This window comes from Callorhinus ursinus, unplaced genomic scaffold (genome assembly GCF_003265705.2).
Source record: "Callorhinus ursinus isolate GAN/ISIS: 27379988/994484 unplaced genomic scaffold, GSC_fseal_2.0 scaffold11, whole genome shotgun sequence".
Lineage (NCBI taxonomy): Eukaryota > Metazoa > Chordata > Mammalia > Carnivora > Otariidae > Callorhinus > Callorhinus ursinus.
Window position 1 is genome coordinate 47,772,096 of NW_027397073.1, and position 23,291 is coordinate 47,795,386.

Sequence of the window (23,291 nt, forward strand, 5' to 3'; positions counted from 1 at the left end):
AGAGAGACAGTGAGAGAGGGAACACAAGCAGGGGGAGTGGGAGAGGGAGAAGCAGGCTCCCTACTGAGCAGAGAGCCCGTTGCAGGGCTCAATCCCAGGGCCCTGGGATCATGACCTGAGCTGAAGGCAGATGCTTAACTGAGCCACCCAGGTGCACCTAATTCCTTGCATTTAATTAATACAAGGATTAGAGAAGTATTCAAATGATTAGAGTACCAAGCGGGGAATACTCTTGTGAGAAGTGAAGTACAAAGTGTAGTTGGGGTACCTTGAGGTAAAATGAAAAGAACTTCAAATGGCAGAGAAAATGAGCAGAGGATCCACACATTTGAATAACAGGCATCCAATACTCTGCACCTGGTGTTAGAGAAGGGCAAGCTGGAACTACATGAATAGCCTTGATTAAAAGTGTGCATAATTTGGAAAGCAAGAGGAAAAGAGTTAATTAAGGTTTTAGAGCATGGAAGTAATGTGACAATCAAGCAGCAAGACTGCAACACGGACTGGGACAGAAAGAAAGGAAGCAAGGAATCAATTCGGCAGTGGCTACCATGGTCCAGGCAAGAGTTTCTGTGGGTTTGAATTAGAATGTTGAAAATAGCTATGGAAAGAAAGGGGCCAATGTTAAATACTGTGGTAGTTGAATCAACATGACTTGGCAAATGACAAATACAGGGTGATGAATAATACTAACACTGATAACTACCAACATTTGTTGGAGGTTTATATTGCTAGGCACGAAGTTCTACATGCATCAGTTTAATTATTACAACTGTATGTGCTATTAATATCACTCTCATTTTACAAATGAGAAAATGAAGATATGGAAGTTAAGTCACTTTCTAAAAAATAAGTAACAGAAGCAGGATCTAAATCCCAGCAGCCAGATTCCCAGGACAGTACTGAGAAGCACTCAATGTGTTATCCTTAGTATAGACATGAGACTAATAACCGACTACAAGTAGGATTCACACTTTGAGTTTCCACCACTGCTTCTACCCAGGCCCCCTTGCAATCTACTCTTAACATATAGTCAGAAAAGTTCTACTACAACTTTAGTCATATTGTGTCACTCCTCTGATTAAAACCTGCCATATCTCCCCATTTCACTGAAAACACAAGCCAAAGTCTTTTAAATGATCTAATTGTCCCCCTCCCCCATTACCTCTCTGATCTATTTTTTTATTATACTCTACTCCACTCACCCTTGCTTCCTGAAGGAAGCCTGCCATAGGTTCCTTGCTCTAGCTCTTCCATCTGCTTGGAATGCTCATCCCCAGACATCACTTAGCTATCTCATTTCCTTCAAGTCCTGGCTGAAGTTTTACTTTCTCATCAGTGCCTACCTTGAACATGCTATTTAAAATTTTAACCTCCTGGAGCGCCTGGGTGGCTCAGTTGGTTGAGCACTGGACTCTTGGTTTTGGCTAAGGTTATGATCTCAGGGTTGTGAGACTGAGCCCCACATTGGCTCTGTGCTCAGCACAGTTTGAGATTCTCTCCCTCTGCCCCTCTTCCTTCCTCATGCTCTCTCTAAAATACATAAAATCTTAAAAAAAAAAAAAAAGATTGTAACCTACTTCCCATACCTTAGGTACTCCTGTTCCTTGTTATTCTGTTTACTTTATCTACAGTATTTATGGCTTTCAAACATAGAATATAATTGATTTATCTATTGCTCACCTGCCAGAATGTAAGCTCTAAGATGATAAAGAATCTGGTTGATTGATGCATCAAGTGTCTACGATAGTAGGCACTTGGTACATGCTCAATAAATATTTGCTGAATGAATGAATATGAGAGATTCCCAGATTCCATTAGAAAAGTAAATTTGTGCTGATTTCAGGCATATATTTTTGCCCAACTCAATTCAAGACTAAAGGCACCTAAAGACTGGGTTTGGACTGAATTGTGGTTATTGAGTAAATAGTTAATTAACTTGAGCTCAATTGACTTTCCCATGTGAAATGATTACTGATCTTATTGGCCAATTCTTACCAGTTTGTCAGGCATTTAAGGCTTTATGTGATAAAACCAGTCTATCTAATATACTCATTATCAATCTGTAATACTATTTCCAAACAAAAAGCAATGAGAATTTTATAAACTATGACCAACAGCAATTTAAAAAAAATTACAAGATTAATTTTTCCTAACACAGATTTATATCTTAATTTCCTGGATAATATCAACATTACTTGTAGCCTATAATCCTATATTCTATACTGAGGAAAATCTTTAGAGCTAATATCTACTTTTAACTGTCTTATTCTGTAAAAACAGAGTAAGCTAAGGTTATATAAGAAAGCCTTATAAATTAATGGAGTGTGAAATCTATCTGACCTTGCTTTAACTAATAACGTCACAGGCTATCTGCCTATTAGTCATGAAAATTCAACCTGGAACATGAATGAGTCATAAGAAATTGATTTCCTGGCAGAGCAGTGGGGATCACAAAAGGAAAACAAAACAAAAACAAAACCCACCATAAGTAAACAAGTATTGGCTTTTGTCATAAAAGGGAAAAAAAAAAACCCAAAACAACTTCCATGTATTAACCAAGTCTCTTCTATAAAGCATTGGGTCTCCCTGATTTTTCAGAAACATTAAAAGTTCATGCTGTAGCTTTAGTTAATTATGCACACTGGTCAACTTTCTTCTACTTTTCTAACAGCACAAGAGTAAAATTTTTTTGATTGTGTGTTTTATTTGTTGGCCTTCCCTTAAATTCCTTTCAAAACAACTTTAGTTGTTTTTTCTCAAGACCTATAAAGATCCAGGGTCTCCCTCTGTAAAGAATCTACAAAAAAGTTTTTAACGTTCAGCTTTTCTTCTCTAAAGAACTTACAGTTAGTTAAAACATAATTTAAACACAATGAGCAGTTATAGTCATCAAGTTTACTTAAACATTCTGATTTCCAAAAAAGGGGAAAAGATCCCTAAATACAAACTAGTGACCTCTTAGAACCTGTATAAGTTTATAATATGAATAATTCAAGTAAGACTACTTTTAATTCTGAGGAATGTTTCATTGTATATGTAGCTCTCTCAGGAAGGCATGCGATATCCCTTGATATCATCTCCTGAGGAATGATTATGAAAGAAATATGTAGTAGTATGCCTCAGGGCTCCATCCTCAGTCTGATTTTGCTCAACATTTTATTAATGATTTTGATGAAGGGAACTAATGGAATATTCATCAAATTTGTGGAAGACATAAAGCTCAGAATAAAAGCTAACCTAATACATGGCAGGAAAAAATCAACATATGAAAGACCCCTAAAGGGTTGGAATAATGGGCAAATCTAACAAAACAAAATAGAACAGGTTAAATGCGAGATTATAAGCCTCACTGAACTGAATCAGAAGAGACAGAATCCAAACTCTGCCATCTATGCAGGCAGGTAAGCTTTTGAGGATGCTTCAGCACAAAACTACAAGAAAGGGTATACAAACTCTGAAGTGAGGCAGACCTGGGTTCAAATGCTTGGTCTGACACTTATCAGTCATATTGGGTAAGTGAGTTAACCTTTCTGAACCTTAGTTACCTTATCTATAAAGTATGGTACTGTAATTTCCCACTTCCTTTTTGGTAGGAAAGCTCTGAAAAGGAAGTAATATATATAAAGATGTAATTCAATGCCCAGAAAATGGTATTTAATCAATAGTGTTCTTCTTTTAAGATGAAGGAGTAGGCTAAATGGTATAAGGTTTCTTCAACAACCTACTATGAAGCCATGACTCTGAAGTCCTGTATTTTTATCTAAAACAACATCTACAAGTAGAGGATAGGAAAGACTCTGACTTCAAGGTTCTAGTCACAGTAAGCCCAACAAGGAACAACCAGAAATATTTATGTGCTGTGACCACATTAATAGAAGTAAAAAGATACAGAAAAGTGGAGATGGTACAGACCACACCTAGAATACAGAGTTCTTTTTTTAAGAGAGAGAGAGCACACACGTGAGCTCAAGTGCGTGTGTGGTGAGGAGGCGTAGAGGGAGAGAAAGAATCTCAAGCAGACTCTCCGCTGAGTGCAGAGCCCAACATGGGGCTCGATCTCAGGACCCTGAGATCATGACCTGAGCCGAAATCAAGAGTTGGATGGATGCTTAACCGAATGAGCCACCCAGGAGGTGGCCCTAGAATACTGAGTTCCTAATTAGGATATTGACAAACTAAAACATTAAAGAGAAATGGTCCTTTGAAGTCCTGAAGAAATGCCTCCTGAGGAACAGTTAAAGAACAGAGGATAATTTCCCTAAGGAAGAATAAGACTCAGGAGGGCCCTGACAGTTGTCTTCATGAATGCGAAGTAGAAGAGGGGATAGAACTTGTCCCAGATGCTCCGAGTTGGCAAAATCAGGATCAACAACCTCTAAGTAGACTGATTTCTACACAAACTTAGAAAGAACTTTCTAATAATATCTCACTAAAATTAAACAGGCTTGAGAGATTAAATTTATAGTAGAAGTGTTCAAACAATGGCTATTTGTTAAAGAAGTTATACACGGAATTCAGTTTGGAAAAGAGGGAAAATGAAATGAATCTTACAGTCCCTTGAGTGTATGGACTGCTACACGGAATTCAGTTTGGAAAAGAGTGAAAATGAAATGAATCTTACAGTCCCTTGAGTGTATGGACTGCTTTGATCTTCACTGATCCAGTACATCCACTTCCCAAAACAGAAAGAGTCATGACATCAACACTTAGCTTATTTATTGCTTTCTGTGACTGGCAGAGTTGAATATATGTATATGTATACACACACATTTTTAAAAAACTTTATAACAATTTTTTTCTGAATTCATTTCTTACTATAGTGTCAATAACTGTCCTACCATATGAGTTACCTGTAATCAAAACCAGCTGAGGTCAGAATTATTGCATTTAACAAGCAGAGGTATAAGTCAAATGTTTTTTCTAAAGTTCAGAGGAATTTCAGGCACTAATAGCATGTTACAGTGGTTTAGGCAGTCAAAGAAAAGATAATACTTGCCATTTTTTTAAACTGCCAAGCACAAGTAAATGTTTGAGAGCAAGCTAGAAAAGAGGTGGCTTATGAGAACAACTATCTTAAATTTTAGAAGAGAACTAGATAAGCCCCTACACTGTTTTGATTCAGACACGTCTGAAATAAAAGATGCATACTTTGAAGCACATCTATATGGTTAATCTTTATTGTAATTTCAAACTTGAGCTTTTATTTCTTTTCTAAAATACCAGCGAGCTTTAACAGAAAAATTTGTGACTTTTAGAACACTAAAAATAAACTAGAATTAGTCTGAATGAATTCGAATTCATATTTCACAGAGCAAATGACATTATCCAGCTTCCATTCCTTTTATGTGCCTTGTTTCGGAGGCATTCACCTCACTAAGCCTGTATCAATCTCTACATGCTCATTATCTTGTTTATCTTTGGTATTCATAAATATCAAGGCTGAGATGTTCAGAATACCATAGGCTACATGTAAATCACTTTATAAAACATTAATTAATGCAGGTCAACAATCACTTCTCTGAAATCTTTGGAACCGGATGTGATTCGGAATTCAGATTTTTTTAACATGAAGAGTAACACGGAGCATATACAGCTTATTACATAATAGCTCCAGCGGAGCCCGAGGCATCATCCTGTAGTCAAGTACATTGCCATCTTTACAGCAAAGCATAGGAATGCTCACATGAGATGGGATCGATAAGGACCATATAAATAGCATCCTGTGAGTTGAAGTGAGGTTAGGTTGTAAATACCATTTAAAAAAAAAAACAACTTTTGGGCTTTAGAATCATATATAAGAGATTGTGGATGTATGTTCTAGCCTTACCTCAACATGCAACAGGAGTAAAACTGCAAAGAGTTGACACTTTCATAATCTCAGTCTGATCCTATAGCCTGCTTTCCTTGTCTATCATCCCCCCTCAAAAATTCCTTCGCTAATATTCAGTGGACTGATAACATGGGAGGAATATCAAAATCCTATTGGATAGACACTACTTAAAAGTATATACCGTTAAGGATCTTAATTCCACCTGTAAGATGTGTTTATACATAATAAGACAATAACTATTCTAAGCCATAATAATGTGTCACACCTGCATAGTTTACCAAAGTTTTTGTAGATGTCCACTCAAATGCTATAGAATCTTTAAGAGCTCTATGACACCATTAAGACTATCCTGAATCCTAACTCTTAAAAAAATATTTCATAAGCAAGGGGAACTAAGAACTGGCCATATCTCAGCTCTGTGACAGTCAGACCACATCCAGAAAAACAGATTTTTTTTGAGATACTGTTGAATAATGGAAAAAACAGAGGCCTTTAAGTCAAAAGATAGGGGTCAGAGTGATAGACTTATAACCCTACTAGCTGTGAGACGACAGCATGTTATTTGACTTTTGTGAACTCTGGCTTCCTTGTCTATAAATGCAGAGGTAATAAAAACCACCTTGAAGAATCATAGTGAGGATTAGATATAATAAACATAATGCACAAAGAAGAGTAACAGGTATACAGAACACAAGTTATTATTATTATTTTTAAAGATTTTATTTATTTATTTGACAGAGAGAGAGAGAGAGAGATCACAAGCCAGGGGGTTGGGGGCAGAGGGAGAGGGAAAAGCAGGCTCCCAGCCGAGCAGGAAGCCCAATGCAGGGCTCAATCCCAGGACACTGGGATCATGACCTGAGCCTAACGCAGACACTTAACCGACTGAGGCACCCAGGCGCCCCTATTATTTTTATTCTTTATGAGAAATCGGGGGGGGGAGAGGAACAGAAAAATGAAGTTCTTCAGGCCTGAAAAGTGTGTAAGAGGAAAAACTTATTGATTGCTTTTATGAAGCTTTTGGGTCAGGGCTGAAAAGGTAACAAAACTCAAATATTTATTTAAAATGTAAGTATTTCAGGGGCGCCTAGGTGCCTCAGTCAGTTGAGTGTCCGACTCTTGGTTTTGGCTCAGGTCATGGTCTTAGGGTCGTGAGATTGGGCCCCACTTTGGGGTCCCCGCAAATCCCCCTCCCCCCCGCTCATGCTCTTTTTCTCAAATAAATAAATCTTTAAAATATAAAAATAAAAAATAAAATATATTTCAAATAAATTATAAAAATTAAAATGTTTTACATGAAAATGTTTTTTCTTTATGTATACATTAACCTAATAGATACTTATATACTCTTCATGTATACTCCCAAAACATAAAGTAATTTTCTTTATATTATTGCAGAAAACTGTACCATTTTTTAAAATGAAACATGCAACTCTTAATATCCTCAGTTTGTATAGCTAAGTGTAATAAAGGAAGAGAAGTTGAGGGAAAATATTCAATTTTCTGTTGCAATTAAGGAAAGATACTTACTCAATTTTCTGCTGCAGCTGTTCAGAAAGCTTTTTATTTTCTTCCTGGAGAGTATTCTTTTCGTTCACTTAAACATAATAGGAAAAAGAAGCACATATTGTAGCTATATTAACATGTATGGTAGGCTTTTTCAATAATATCAATAATTATGGAGAAATTAGGGTTTCTAATTCTAAGTCATAATGTTAGAGTTAATGCTACTATGCAAGACTAATCTGTTACTAGGTCGTGATTACTACAACTCATATTGTGCTAGTTCATGTAATTGATTAACTGGTAATTTTATTTTATGCTTGTGGGCAAAAAAAGAAAAAGTACCTCATATACTGGGGAGTACAGTTAATTATTCATACTAAGGTCAAAAGAGCATTCCATCTGTTACTCAGTCCTACTAATTTCAAATACCATTTTAGTAAAAGACATTTATCTTGAAATAAATCTGATAATAAAAGTAAAATAACACTGAATAGCAGTATAATTTTTATAACATAAGCACATTTAAGTCAAATTTTCTTCCTTAGTCATACTGTTTCATAATTATGGTATCGGTAATTTAAATATATCCACTGAAATAGTATTTGAATCTACCTTGACTAAATTTTCCTGTCTGTGTTTATTTAATTTAGAAATCAGAAACTCAATTTTGGGCTACAATTTCTACTTCAGTCAGCACAAAATTATTATAAATCATTAGTATGATGTCACTGGTTAAGCATGTACTTCACCAGGAGGAATATCTAAGAGATCACAGTAAATAGGACTAATCTCTATAAAAGAAAGTCAATCATATTCTAAAAATTTGTTAATAATTTAGTGGTTTATATATCTAACCATATTTTCCTTCGTTGAGTAAATAAAATTTTTTTGGCTATCTATAACATATGAAGTTACTAAACTAGCTCCTATGGAGGATCTTAAAAAAATTAAGATAGGGACAGTGATCTAAAAAAAAGTGCAGCCTAATGAGAGACCAGATATTACATAACATGTTCTATACAATTGAAAGTGAGAAGGGCATTACAGAGGTACAGAACTAAAGGAAATACAAGGAGGAAAAGGTTACTTTGGGCTCTTGAGATGATGAGGAAAGGATTCATCAAAGAGAGGACAAATGAAGCGGACAGAGAGGTTTTGTTTTTGTTTTTTTCTAAGATTTATTTATTTATTTGAAAGAGAGAGTGTGTGAGTGGAGGGGAGGGGCAGAGGGACAGAATCTCAAGCAGATTCCCCGCTGAGCAGGGAGCCTGACATGGGGCTCCATCTCATGACCCTGAGATCATGACCTGAACTGAACTGAAGAGTGGGATGCTTAACTGACTGAGCCACCCAGGTGCCCCCCGGATGGAGAGTGCTTTGCAGAGAATTAATGGAACAAAGTTAGAAAGAAAGATTGGGTATAATAAGAGGTAGGAAGCCTTCAAAACCAGGTTAAGAAATCTGAACTTCATTTTAAAAGATTACCAGGTGTCATTTTTCATAGATGAATGATGGGAAAATTGATACCAAAGTGAGAAAAACCAAGCCTAATCCAAAGTGAGGGAAAAAAAAGCACTGACAAGTCAGGTGATCATTAAAATAAGAAATGAATATCTGGACTAATGTGGAGGGTACAGAAATAGGAAGTGAGGACAGGCAGAAGAGCTGTTATAGAGGCAGAATCAGTAGTTATTTGGCAATTCATCCCCTGTACGGGTGAAAGAAGTCAAAGATGACCTTAAATCACTAATGAAGATGGTTTTACCTGACTCTTCCTCTCCAAATCCCAATGACATGACAAAAAGCAACTCTAAAAATAAGTTAACTGCAATACTGAAAAGCCAGAATGGGTGCCACTAGCAGATCAGAACCATGAAAAACTCACAAATGGTTTAAAAATAGATAGGCTCAGACTGATGGTAAAATCTAACCAAAGGAAGGGCCTTAAAAAAAAGTGAGCTTTTCCAGCAGGACGTCATGTTAATTCCGGTACAGGCAGAATTCCAGAAGTTGCTGAATGAGCAAATAAAGCTAATAGCTGCCCTTAGGCTAAGGTCATGAGACTAGATTTCCAGAAGTTTTAACATTGGGGAGTCCATTAATAAATACTGAGACAAGGAGATCAGGCAGTGCTGCTCTCAATTAACTTACAGTAAGTGCCTGAAGACAAACTATCCATATACCCTACAAAAAATCTCTCAGGTCAAGTTTCCTTCTCTCCCACCTTCTGCCATTGAAGTAGGGCTCCTATAAATCAGAACCTGTATTCACTATTAGCAAAGCAGGGATTCTTCCTCGAGCTAAGGAAATAAGGTTGCATTTAACAAAAGTATCAATTTAGAGACATCTACAATTATAATTAAGAGTCAACAAACACATAAAAGACTTAAAAAACAAGATTATTTATTTATTTTTTAAGATTTTATTTATTTATTTGAGAAAGAGAGAATGAGAGACAGGGAGCACAAGAGGGAAGAGGGAGAAGCAGACTCCCTGCTGAGCAGGGAGCCCGATGCAGGACTCGATCCCGGGACTCCAGGATCATGACCTGAGCCAAAGGCAGTCGCTTAACCAACTGAGCCACCCAGGCGCCCAAAAAACAAGATTTTTTAAAAAGAATTAAAAACTGGGGCTCTTGGGTGGCTCAGTCAGTTGAGCATCCGACTCTTGGGTTCAGCTCAGGTCATGATCTCAGGGTCGTGGGATCAAGGCCTGTGCTCAGCACGGAGTCTGCTTGAGATTCTCTCTCCCCTCTTCCTCTGCCCCCCAACCCCACCCCGCTCTCTCTCTCTCTCTCTGTGAAATAAATAAATCTTTAAAAAAGAAAAGGAATTAAAAACTAGTAATAAAAAAATTAACCTCTGGATAAGTAGTTTTAATATAGGAAACAAAAGATATCTGATAACATCTTCAGATTTCAAAGGCTGATAGGTTCATTAAAAACAAGCAACAGGAAGGGGCGCCTGGGTGGCTCAGTCGTTAAGCGTCTGCCTTCAGCTCAGGTCATGATCCCAGGGTCCTGGGATTGAGCCCGGCATTGGGCTCCCTGTCAGTGGGAAGCCTGCTTCTCCCTCTCCCACTCCCCCTGCTTGTGTTCCTTCTCTCGCTGTGTCTCTGTCAAATAAATAAATAAAATCTTAAGAAAACAAAACAAACAAAAGGTGGCCATGAAAGAACAAAGGTCATAATCATTAAAAGCATAATAAATGGGATGAAAACAGACTAAATGTGAATGAAGACAAAATTAATAACTACGTGACTCCCAGAATTCAGCGTAAGAGAATAAAGTTACAAAGTATAAAGAAAAATTAGACAGAATGGGAGGACCTGGCATCTTGTTAATCTGAGTTCCAGAGAAGAAACAGAGAGAATGGAGAGGGACACTTAACAGAAAAAACAACAAACAACAAATCAGAAAAAACCTTCTGGACTAAGTAAACACTTTAGGGTAGATGAATGAATTAGATATCCTAACAATAATCTTATGATAAAACAACTAGAACCTGCATAAAAACATAATTTTTACTAAACTGCTGAGCTCACAGGAAGAGAAATCCAAGGGACTCCCACACCACCACCACAATCATCAACAAAAGCAAAATAAAACTGTGAGCTAAAACCGGAGCAGATGCTGGTATCAGCCCTGGTGGAGGGACTGAACCTGAGATTTCCAGTTTAAGCCCAAACTCCTGGAAAGGAGCCAAAATAAACCTCATCTTTACCACTAGAGTCAGCAGAAAATTACTCCTATATGGATTTCCAAGTATTTCAGATAACAGAAATATCTTATATAGTAATGAAATGTTTAAAGATTTAAAAGATGGAGGGGCGCCTGGGTGGCTCAGTTGGTTGAGCGACTGCCTTCGGCTCAGGTCATGATCCTGGAGTCCCTGGATCGAGTCCCGCATAGGGCTCCCTGCTCAGCAGGGAGTCTGCTTCTCCCTCTGACCCTCCCCCCTCTCATGTGCTCTCCCTCTCACTCTCTCTCTCAAATAAATAAATAAAATCTTTAAATAAAATAAAATCCTATGGGTCTATTATACTCAAAAAAAGAAAGCCCCACTTTCATCAAAAACAAAATGAAACCACACACACACACACACACACAACCTATTTGTCACCACTTCAGGTAACTATTACAGAAGACCTTACTCTGAAAACTAGCAATTAAAGGGATAAAATTAAGATGTACCATGCCTTTCTAGTAGGAACTATATTCCAAGGTAGCCAACAGTCCCGACTGATAAGGGTAAAACCCTGTTTACAGAAGAATGCAGCTAATAAATGTAGAAAGAACAGAAATGAAAATTTAGCATTTTATAATCTCTAAATAATTAATTCAGGCAAGGCTCACTAATAGATGTGAAAATCATTACAGAAAGACTGAAAGAGAATTGCAATTTTTGCAAGATTTAATAGTATCACACATATCCATCCCCCCACTCGGATTATTTGGTGGAGAAAATATAACTCTCTAATAAAGAAATGTGGCCATCACCTTAACCCAGTGATCAATCTTAGAATCCCTAAGAGTGGAATAACCTGATAATATCGGTCTCCTGATATGATGCAACATGAAGTAGACAGTGTAAGCTATGAAGTCCTGCTGTCAAAAATGTTTAATCTAAACCTAATCAAGCCTTCAGATCCAGTATTTATTTTATAGGAAATAAAGGAACAAGATAAAATGTTAAAAAAAAAATCCAGAAGGTGGCAAAATTTTAGGAAAATGACCCTACTTCAAGAAGCCAATGTCATGAGGGCGCCTGGGTGGCTCAGTCAGTTAAGTGTCTGCCTTGGGCTTGGGTCATAATCCCAATGGAGCCCTGCATTGGGCTCCCTGCTTGGTGGGTTGTCTGCTTTTCCCTCTTCTTCTGCCCCTCCCCGCTCCCCCTGCTCTCTTTCTCGCTTGTGCTCTCTCTCTCTCAAGTAAATAAATAAATCTTAAAAAAAAAAAAAAAAAGGAAGCCAATGTCATGAAAGAAAAAGATAGGAAAGGGAAATATTCCAGATTTAAAAAAGATAAATGCAACGTGTATGAGGGTTCTTTACTATTCTCCCTACCTTTCTGCATTTTTAAAAAACATTTCATTAAAAAAAAAATAAAGAAGGGGTGCCTGGCTGGCTCAGTCAATAGAGAATGTGACTCTTGATCCTGGGGTCATGAGTTTGAGCCCCACACTGGGCAAAGAGTTTACTTAAAAAAAAAAAGAAGGAAAAAAAAGATGACTAGGCAGACTTGAACAAGAACCAAACAGAATTTTTAGGAATGAAAAATTTGGTTACTGAGATAAAATAACTCAGCACAAGAGAACTATTGAAGTACTTAGTATACTGACGAGAGCTGAAGAAATCACCTAGAATGCAGCAGAAACAAGAGGATGAAAATAGGAAAGGGATTATCAAGTGATATGAAGGACAGAATGATGAGGTCTTATCAGAATCCCAAAACAGAGAATGGAGAAGACACAATATTTGAGAAGCTAGTAGCTGACAGTTTTCCAGATGATTAAAGATATGGTTCCATAGATTTTTATAATATACACTAAACAGAATCTTTTTGGGAAAAAACTTGATTAAAACTGTATTAAAATTGGGCGCCTGGGTGGCTCAGATGGTTAAGTGTCTGCCTTTGGCTCAGGTCATGATCCCAGGGTCCTGGGATCGAGTCCCACGTCGGGCTCCCTGCTCCTTGGGAGCCTGCTTCTCCCTCTGCCTCTCTCTGTCTGTCTCTCATGAATAAATAAATAAAATCTTTAAAAAAAAACTGTATTAAAATTATAGAACAAAAACAAAGGAAAAAAAATCTTAGTAGGAGCCAGAGAAAAATGATTGTTACCCTGCAAAATAGCCTTAGAAAAGTAAAAGTAAAATAAAAATATCTGTGGATAAAAATTAGTTTAGAAACAACAAATACCTTCTAAAGGATGTATCTCATAAAGGATAATAATCCCAGAAGGAAACTGAGGTGCAAAAAATAATAATAAAGCAAAGAAACTGATAAAACATGTAGCTAAGTCTTTTAAAAGACTGTCTTAGGATTTTTAAAGAAGTTTGTAACTTAGAAGGCTAAGAAAAAGGAAATGAAATGCTAGGCATAAACAGCATGTAAGCAGAGCTCAGGTGTTTTAAGGTCTGTGTATTATTCGAAGATGGTCAAGAAATTAACTTTATATTTTAGGAATGCATGGTAAAATTTCACAGTTGTAGGGTGCCTGGCTGGCTCAGTTGAAAGAGCAAGCGACTCTTGATCTTGGGGTCATGAGTTTGAGAGCCCCATGTTGGCATAGAGCCTACTTAAAAAAATTTTGTTTTCAAGGTTGATCAAAAAGATAAAGAATTAAAAAAAATAGTAAAGTATCAGATAAAAATGAAATAAAAAGACAGACATCCTCAAAATTCAATAACTGGGAAAGTAAAAACATAAAAGAAAGAAAAGGCAGGAAGAAAAAAATAGCAATGAACAGAAACATGAAAAAAATCATATATATGAAGCCCCTGGTGTTTTTATTCTTATGGTAACTTGGGATTTGACCTTGGCAATTTTTCTTTTGCTCATTTTAATGTAAAATTAGTTTTCTTAACACTTTACAGTAATCATCCTGGTAGTATTACTAATGGTGCAATTCTGAGACTACTGTGCTTATGAGATTTAAAAAAATGAGTAGTTAGGGGATATTTTCATTCTATCATCCCTGTGTCTTTGAGAACCAGGCTTCTCAGTGTGGAAAGACATAGAGATGTTATTAGAAAAAAGGTTAACAACAGATCTATAGTCTTGAACTTGCATTTTAAACATGAAGTCATGAGGTATTTTATCTATCTGAAAATTAAGCAAAGGATATTCAAGCTGTTCACCCAAGAAGAAATGCAAACTGAAGATCATGTAAAAAAATAACCTGAATAGTTATAAAGAGAATGCTAACTTAAAAAAGGTATCATTCTTTATCGATCAGATTGGGTATTATTAATTAACACATTTCTGCTCAAAGCTGAAGAAGATGTAGAGGAATGCATGTTCTGAAACACCTCCCCCCACCAAAAATCAAGCTGTCCATCAACAGCAAAATGGCTAAATGACATCTACACTAGAGAATATAAGGCAGCCATGAAAAAGAACAATGTCTTATTCCTTTGAAGATTCTGGCTATTTTTTTGATAGTGAAAGTTGCTGGAAATTTGACTATTAGGTATGCAGACATTACTGGAGATTATTTCTATACTAACAATATAATTGTAGATCTCAACTATGTTTACTGAGATGTAATAGTTTTCTACTCACTGATAATGTTCTTATATTCCTAAATAAACATATGCATACATTCACACATACACACAGAACCCACAGACTTAATTAAGACATAGCCTAAAATGAAATAACACATGTCAGAACAAAAAGTATGGTATGGGGGCGCCTGGGGGCTTAGTTGGTTAAGCGTCTGCTTTCGGCTCAGGTCATGATCCTGGGGTCCTGGGATCGAGCCCCACGTCTGGCTCCCTGCTCGGCGGAGAGCCTGCTTCTCCCTCTCCCTCTCCCTCCTTGTGCTGTCTCTCTGTCAAATAAATAAATAAAATCTTTAAAAAAAAAAAAAAAAGAAGTGTGGTATGATCCCATTAAATTTAGAAGAGAAGAGGAGAGGGCACCTGGCTGGCTCAGTCAGTGGAGCATGCGACTCTTGATCTCAGGGTTGTGAGTTCAAGCCCCCTGCTGGGCATAGAAATTACTTAGAAATAAAATCTTAAAAAAAGAGAGAGAGAGAGAGAAGAGAGAGAAGGAAGGGATAAAACAAAGGAAAGAGACAGAAAGATAAGCCTGGACCCGGAAAGATGCATTATCAGATTGTTAATAGTAATTATCTCCAGGAGCAAAATAAAACTATTCTTTCTCTTTTTGAAACAATGAGAATATACTCATTTCTTCTTGCTTGAGTAACCAGAGGATAGCAATATAACAGGAAAAAAAAAATAGTCAGAAGATGGACTTAGTTTGGAAAAGAAGATAAATTAATTAGATCTTGGATGTGAGCTGTTTCTAGAGAATCAAGGTAAAGGTCACTAAGAGAGTATATGAAGAGTTAAAAGAGAATAAGGTTAAGAGAGGTATTAGAAGAGACAAAGGTTAAGAGAAGGTTAAGAATGAAAGAAAACCCACCATTAAATGTGTGAGGAGACTCAATGAAAATGGTCTACCTGTAATAGTATGTCATGAAAACCAAAGAAAGTATATACTTTTGTAGAACACTAAATTGTATTCTTTGTATTTAACTTTACTAAATACTAGTTACATTACATGAAATAAAAATTATATGAAATTACATAAACTAAAGAAGCAAATATGGACATAATAGAAGGAAATTTCCTTCTTGCTTTACAGCTGGTGGGACTTGAGGGCCAATGTGAACATCCCACCTTTTTGTATCCTATTTCTTACTGTAAGTAAGAAGTTAAATCTACAGAAAGGGGAATAAAGGACATTTGAACTTTTGCCTACATGAGGAAAAACGTATGTAAACAATCCATTTGATTGCAACCACTTTAATAATAGGTTTTATCAACAGTACATTATGCTTTAAATACTTAATGAATGAAGAAAGGAAACTCACTAAGCTCTGTGATAAGTTTAAGATTCTGCTGCCGGATATTTTCAAACTCTTGCTGTTTTTTCCGCATGTGCTCTTCAGTTACTGCACAGCGATCACATAATCCTGCTCTTAACCTAGGAAACAAAAACAAAATATTTTTAGAGTAGAACTTAAATGTTCTCACCAGAAAATAAGTATGTGAGATCATGGCTGTGTTAATTAGTGGAAATTCTTTCACTGTGTATATGTTTACCAAATCACCATGATGTACACTTTTACAATTTTGTCAATTATACCTCCATAAAGCTGAAATTCAATTTTTTTCAACTACTAAAAAATATTTCCTTATATTTGAACTCCCAAGATTTTTATGCTTTATGAAGCTCTAAAGAACTGACTTGGCAAGTATAGAGAAAATTAACTATTTTAATGATGTATTATATCTTTAACATATTCTCGAACAGGTTGAAATCATGCCACAACATCGCTTTCTACAACAGATTACAATTTTGAGTGGAATTCTCTAAATTCTGCCAATTTTAAACTCTATCCAAGGGGATTTATTTACTGAAGAAAATGACCTTGTTCTGATTTATTATAGCCAAAATATGAACTCCAGTCCAGTACCAAGGGGCTGAATTTATCTTAAGCAAGCTTGCATCTGTATTGCTCAGCATAGCATATAACACATAATGAGTGTTCAACTTTTTTAGCTGAATGAATACTAAAGGTCAAAGAAAACAAAGTAAAAAAAAAAGGTACTTCATACTTTGTTCTTTTCAGCATTAAAAAAAACCCCAATGTTAAAAAAATTCAATGTACTATTACGCAAAAAAAAAGTTTTAAAAAATAGCTTTCACTGACTATTTCTGAGTGCTGAAGGGAAGAGGGAAATACATAGATTGCACACAGGGGATGGGGAGCGGTAAAGAGAAAGGTGTACCTCAAAATGTTAATAATAGTTATGTTGTAGGTACCAGTATTATAGGAGATTTTTTTCTCAGTGTTTTTCTCTTTTTCAAAATTTCTCTAATTTTATTATTTGTTAATCAGGAAAAAATATAGTTAAAAAGGAGACATGTACCCCACATTAGGAATTTGGGAAATGTATAATCTGAGGTAATAATTTTAACTTGTCAGTAAGATACTAAGTATTTAAGTGTCTATGGAAGTCATGGCATGGCAGTAGAAGCCATGAATTTTATAAGCTAAGGAGATAAAAAATTAAAACTGCACAACTAAAACAAAAAGAACCTAGAGATTTTCATATGAAAGTAAAACTCATATCAACAATGTTGATATGGATGTAAAAAATGAAGATTAGAGATCATAGATAGGATGCGTTAATAAAATCAGAATTCCTAGAATGAAGAAATAAAGAATTGGACATCACAGTTTAATTAGAGTATATTCCAAATACAGGAATTAGAACAGTCAAGATCTTTGAAACTATTTTGTATGATAAATATCTAAGTAAAGATGACATCGATTGAACATTTTTATCAACTTTTGTTCCTTCCCAAGATCCTACAAAACTATAGTAAAGATGTATGTATATTTTTAAAAACACAAACCCGTCAGGACAGGCCTAATGGGAGAGAAAACAAACAAAAACTTTAAGCAAGGTTTGGGTGGACAAAATTGAAACTCCCCTGAGAGTGCTGAATCCTAAGCCAATGATGGGAAAGGTCTAGAATTGTGTTGTCCAATAAGGTAACCATAGCCACATATGGCTATTTCAATTTAAAATAAATTAAAATCGAGGTCAGTTATGTTTAAGTACTCAACAGCCACATGTCTAGATGCTACTGTATTAGACAGTGCAGATATAAAACATTTCCATTATCACAGAAAATCCTATCAGACAGCACTGACCTAGAACCAACCTGATATATACTGTAGAATTTGAGGAGGTTAAAAAATTGGTACTCAGAGTGAGTGATTTAAAGTGATTTCAAGAAATCATCATACCAACATATTTTCTCCTATATTCTGAGCACTCAAGTGATCATCCCTTCCATTCCCAGCAGAATACTGGAAGTTTAGTCTCTAGAAAGTCTAAAACAGAACCAGACACTGGTTTGGGAGACCTGACGTACAGGTAAGGGTAGGAGTACAATAATGAAATGAATGTCTATGCATGCCAAATTCTCAGAACCTAGTCTAGGCCCTCATCATTTATTTGGCTTCCAGAACTTTGGTAGCCAACCCTATTACACATTCCCAGAAGCAGAATGAAGGAGCCTCCTCTAGGAAATCATGTCTAAAGATACTGACATTAGAGAATTATCAATGAAACAGACCAGGAAGATAACCCTGAAGTGAAGCTCATAGCCCACAATTCCACTCAGAGCTTTTATCTACCTCTCTTAAATATAAAGAGATAATCAAGATCAACAGACAGCTGAGAAAAGCTTATAAAGTAAAAGAGACTAAAGCAAACAAGACACTAAAAAAAAAGAGGGGCACCTGGTGGCTCAGTCGGTTACACATCTGACTCTTGATGTAGGCTCAGGTTGTGGTCTCAGGGTCGTGAGATGGACCCCTGCACTGAGCTCTGCATTGGGCTCCCGGCTCAGCAGTGAGTCTGCTGGAGATTCCCTCTCCCTCTCCCCCATGCTCGCACTCGTGTGCATGCACTCTCTCTTTCGTAAATAAATCTTTAAAAATAATTAAAAAAAAAAAAAGAAATATAAGCTACATAGGGAGAAGAAAAAAACACACCACCATCATCAAACTGTAAAGAATACTCTCAGGAGAAATAAATAAGATACCAAACTATGAAATGAAAACAGGATTGCCATAAAAGGAAATATTCTGAGACCACCACCAAAAAATCTTAGAAATTAAAAGTATGGCCGCAGGAAAAAAACCCAAACTCAACAGAAGGTGAGAAAATAAAGATGAGAAAATCTCCCCAAAAAAGCAAAGAGAAAATAGAAAAGATAACTAGAGCATTATCCTAGAATGTTTATCGTATCAATAATAAGAGTTCTAGAAAAAGCAAGTTTTGGGGCGGGGGTGGGCAGAAAAGGAGTAACAAAAAAGACATGATGAATATAGAAAAGAAAATGGTGTAAATCAACTGTATCAATAATTACATTAATTGATAAACCCTCCAATCAAAAGGCAGAAACTGTCTGTGATTCAACTTCATGCTGTCTACAATAGACATACATTTTTTTAGATTTATTTATTTTAGAGAGAGAGAGATGGTGTGAGCAACTGGAGTGGGGGTGGGGCGGCAGAGGGAGAGGGAAAGAGAGAATCTCCAGCAAACTCCCCTTTGAGGGCAGAGCCCCATGTTCTCACCACCCTGAGATCATGACCTGAGCTGAAATCAAGAGTCAGAGGCCTAACAACTGAGCCACCCAGGTGCCCCTACAACAGACTAAGTTTTTAAAAATTTCTTATAAATTTATTACATAATAATAGTATAATAATTATTTTCAATGATAATAATATAAGAAACATAGATCTCTGTGGGGTGTATCACAACATCAGGGTTAGTTAGGAGGTCTCAGGACTGGAGCAGAGGTGAAATCCCCTGGCTGGAACTCCATACAAAAGGAGGGGTGAAGCAGAACTGACCCTCTAAAGTTAAAAACCCAAATTAAATGGAACCAAAAGCCCACAGGTGAGTGTGAGACCAAGTGTGTACATGGCAGTCTGTTACAGCGACTGCTGCTGCTGTGTGTGTGACCTGGTCTGTTGGCGAAGGGGTTACTGGGTGTGACTCTGCCCAGGGAATGGGGCCAGTGGGCCAGGGCAGGCAGGCACAGACCAGCATCCCAGGCCCCTGGGCTGTGAAAACTTCAGTCTTCTGTTATTTTTTTTTTAAATTATTTTTTGTTTTTTAATTTAAAAAAGCTAGAAATACGAACAGAAACTTGTGAGTGATGTGGATGGAACTTAGTCCAGACTCCAAACCTTAGGTTTAAAAACATCCCAGGACCCCCTACCCAACAGGTCATTTCTGAGTGTGAGGAGTCACAGTAAGGGGGGCTGGGGTGTCCTCTAGGGTCTTTGCCTCTCCCCACGGCTTGCGGTGGCCTGACTCTAGGGGTCCTCTATGAACCCCCCAGAAGCCCAAGTTTGGGGGGGGCATACTTTAGATTCCAAGATACAAATAGGTTGAAGACAAAAGGATGGAAAAAAATATATATACCATGCAAACAAAAACCAAAAAAAGCTGGAGCATCTATGTTAATTAATATCAGACAAAACAGACTGTAAGAAAGTGTTACTAGCACAGTGAATTTTATAATAAAAGTCAATTCATTACAAAAATAAAACAATTATAAACATATGCATCTAACAGTAGAGTCCCAAAATATACACAGAGCAAAAACTGAGAACTAAAGGAAAAAACAAATTCAAAAATAACGGTTATAGACTTCCACTCTCAATAATGGATAGATCAAGTGAGATGGGAAATCCACATAGATATAGCAGGACTGAACAAACCAACAACCACCCAGACCTAACTGACATCTACAGAACACGCCATCAACAACTGCAGAATGCACATTCAGGACCATTTCCTAGGTCACAAAACAAGTCTCGATTAGTTTAAAACCACTGAAATCATACAAAGCATGCTCTTCCACCATAATGGAATTCAATTAGAAATCAACAACAGAAGGAAATTTGGAAAATCCACGAATCTGTGAATCTTAAACAATGTACTCCTAAATAAACAATGAGTTAAAGAAGAACCACAAGGGAAAGTATAAAAATAGGCCATAGCATACATGCATATATAAAGCAACGGTCAATAAGAAGTTCTTGAATACTAAATATGTGATTATCAAAATAACTTTAATAATAGGGTTGGAAAATAAAACAGAACATGGGGAAAAAAAAAAAGTAACAGAAATCAGAGAAAGGATTATAAAGAATCAGTTTATGACCGAGAAGCGCTCCAGAAGGAGAGAACATAAAAAAATGGAGAGGAAATATCAGAAAAAAATTGCCAGACCTTACGAGATACCAGCTTTCAGGTTAACAGGCTGAGTGTCCAACACACTGAAGGAAACACACACACACCTCCCTCACAAAATTTCAGAATGATAAAAAGGTCTTAAATTCTAGGAAGGAAAAAAAAGCTATTACATATAAAGGAATAACATTAGAATGATACCAGTTTTATCAACATTGGATGCTAAGAGATAATGAGAAAATGTCTTCAGTTTGGAGGAAATCTATTTTGAACCTAGAATTTTATATCCATTCAAAATATCATTTAAGGGTGCCTGGGTGGCTCAGTCATTAAGCGTCTGCCTTCAGCTCAGGTCATGATCCCAGGGTCCTGGGATCAAGTCCCACATCAGGCTCCCTGCTCAGCGGGAGGCCTGCTTCTCCCTCTCCCACTCCCCCTGCTTGTGTTCCTGCTCTCACTGTCTCTCTCTGTCAAATAAATAAATAAAATCTTTTAAAAAAAATCATTTAAATCAACAGTAAAATAACATTTTTAGACATGCAAGGACTCTGAAAATTTACTTCCTGTGTACTCTTCAGCAGTTATTTGAGGGTGAGCTATAACAAAATGAACATGAAAAACCAATAAAAGGAAAAAATAGGCCCACATTTTATCAACCATGTTCATTGGTATATCTTCAAGGTCTAAAATAATGCCTGGCACAAAGCAGGTGCCCCATAATTATTTGCTAACTAACATGAGTTGAAAGAAATAATGGAATTAATATAGGGATCCAGTGAAGAGAAATTCCAGAATGGCAGTTGTAGTATAACCTACAAAGTAAATGGTCCAAATTAGTACAGAAAGTTTAAGTTTTTCAGCCCAAGAAGTATGCCTTCAAGAAAAAGAAAAAAAAGATTATAAGCAATAAATAGAATAACCAACACATTACCTAATATTAATGACGTAGTAAGGAAAATGTTTCTTTTCTCAATATGAAAAAAGTAATTAGAACTTCTAGGAAAAGCACAGCAAACTCATATAAATATGCCCATATCAGAACATAATTATGGGCTGATTTGAGGGGCTAATTTGAGCAGCTGATTTGAAACAGAGTAGAAAAGAATCTATGTGGCCTGGACATTAGAAACAGTCTCCTTGAGTGGCATGGAGGTCATGACATCGGATCTGTAGAAAAGGAAATGTTATCCTGGCTCAGCAGAGAGTATTCACAGAGTCAATAAATAAACACTGTTTACCATTTTCCAGCTTCTATAATTAACTTATAAACCAAATACAAAAGATTGAGATCCGGTAACAGAAAACAATGTAACCACTGTCAAGCTTGTCAATATTTACATGTAAAGGTTCAGCTGAACACAGGGTGGGAAGTAGGAGAGAGGAAGAATGATTCAGGGAAGGGTTAAAGTATCAATACCCTCCTGTAATGTAATGGTGAGTTCAGGGTGACTGCTCATTTTCCTAAAATATATTCCTATAAAGACATACTTTTACATAAGTGTAAATATTAAGGTCCAAAGGTAAAAAGGAAGAACTAAAATAATTATTCTAAATATGCAAGGGATAAATAGTATCCTCATTTTCATAGTAAGAAGTAAACAAACGTCATCTCAAATTGATAAATCAAGTATTAAAGTAAAAATACATCATTGATGGGGCACATGGGTGACTCAGTTGATTAAGTGTCTGAATTTGGCTCAGGTCATGATCTTGGGGTCCTGGGACTGAGCCCTGCATCAGGTTCCCTGCTCAGCAGAGTCTGCTTGTCTCTCTCCCTCTGCCCCCCTCCCCCGCTCATGTGTGCTCTCTCACTCTCAAATAAATAAATAAAATCTTATATATAAAAAAAAGCAAATACATCATTTAGAACTTTGGAAAACTAAGAACTGGGACTGACAGGGGTGGGAAAGAGAGAAAAAAACTTTTTTTTAGTAACTATACAACCTTATAATGTACATGCATTACTTGAATAAAAATTCAAAAGGGGGGAACATAAAATAAGCTAGATAGTATATTCCTTTTATCACAGCATTTTAATTTAACAGTATTATACTCGAGTAAACTTTGTATGACATCTTTTTGAGAATTAAGGTACTAAAAAGGATATATACTTTGTCTTTCTGCTATAATACCTATGTTTTCAGATTCTCAAGCATTTCTAAAGCTAACAGTAAAGTCTATTTATGCCTTTAAATCCCAAAGGAGGGGCGCCTGGGTGGCTCAGTTGTTAAATGTCTGCCTTTGGCTCAGGTCATGATCCCAGGGTCCTGGGATCGAGCCCTGCATCGGGCTCCCTGCTCAGCGGGAAGCCTGCTTCTCCCTCTCCCACTCCCCCTGCTTGTGCTCCCTCTCTCGCTGTCTCCCTGTCAAATAAATAAATAGATAAATCTTAAAAAAAAAAAAAAAGTAAAATAAAATTCCAAAGGGA

General features: G+C 36.6%; 1 protein-coding gene across 6 annotated transcripts in view; it reads right to left on the reverse strand.

Annotated features, from left to right (window-relative positions):
- Positions 1 to 23,291, reverse strand: part of RBBP8 (RB binding protein 8, endonuclease) — a 110,338-nt gene that overhangs the window by 37,842 nt on the left and 49,205 nt on the right. For all 6 annotated transcript variants that reach the window (XM_073898416.1, XM_025886763.2, XM_073898415.1 and 3 more), the window contains 2 exons: positions 15,943 to 16,055; positions 7,364 to 7,430 (listed from right to left, as the gene is read on the reverse strand). In XM_073898416.1, coding sequence (XP_073754517.1) covers positions 7,364 to 7,430; positions 15,943 to 16,055 — 180 coding nt within the window. The remainder of the gene's footprint in view (positions 1 to 7,363; positions 7,431 to 15,942; positions 16,056 to 23,291) is intronic.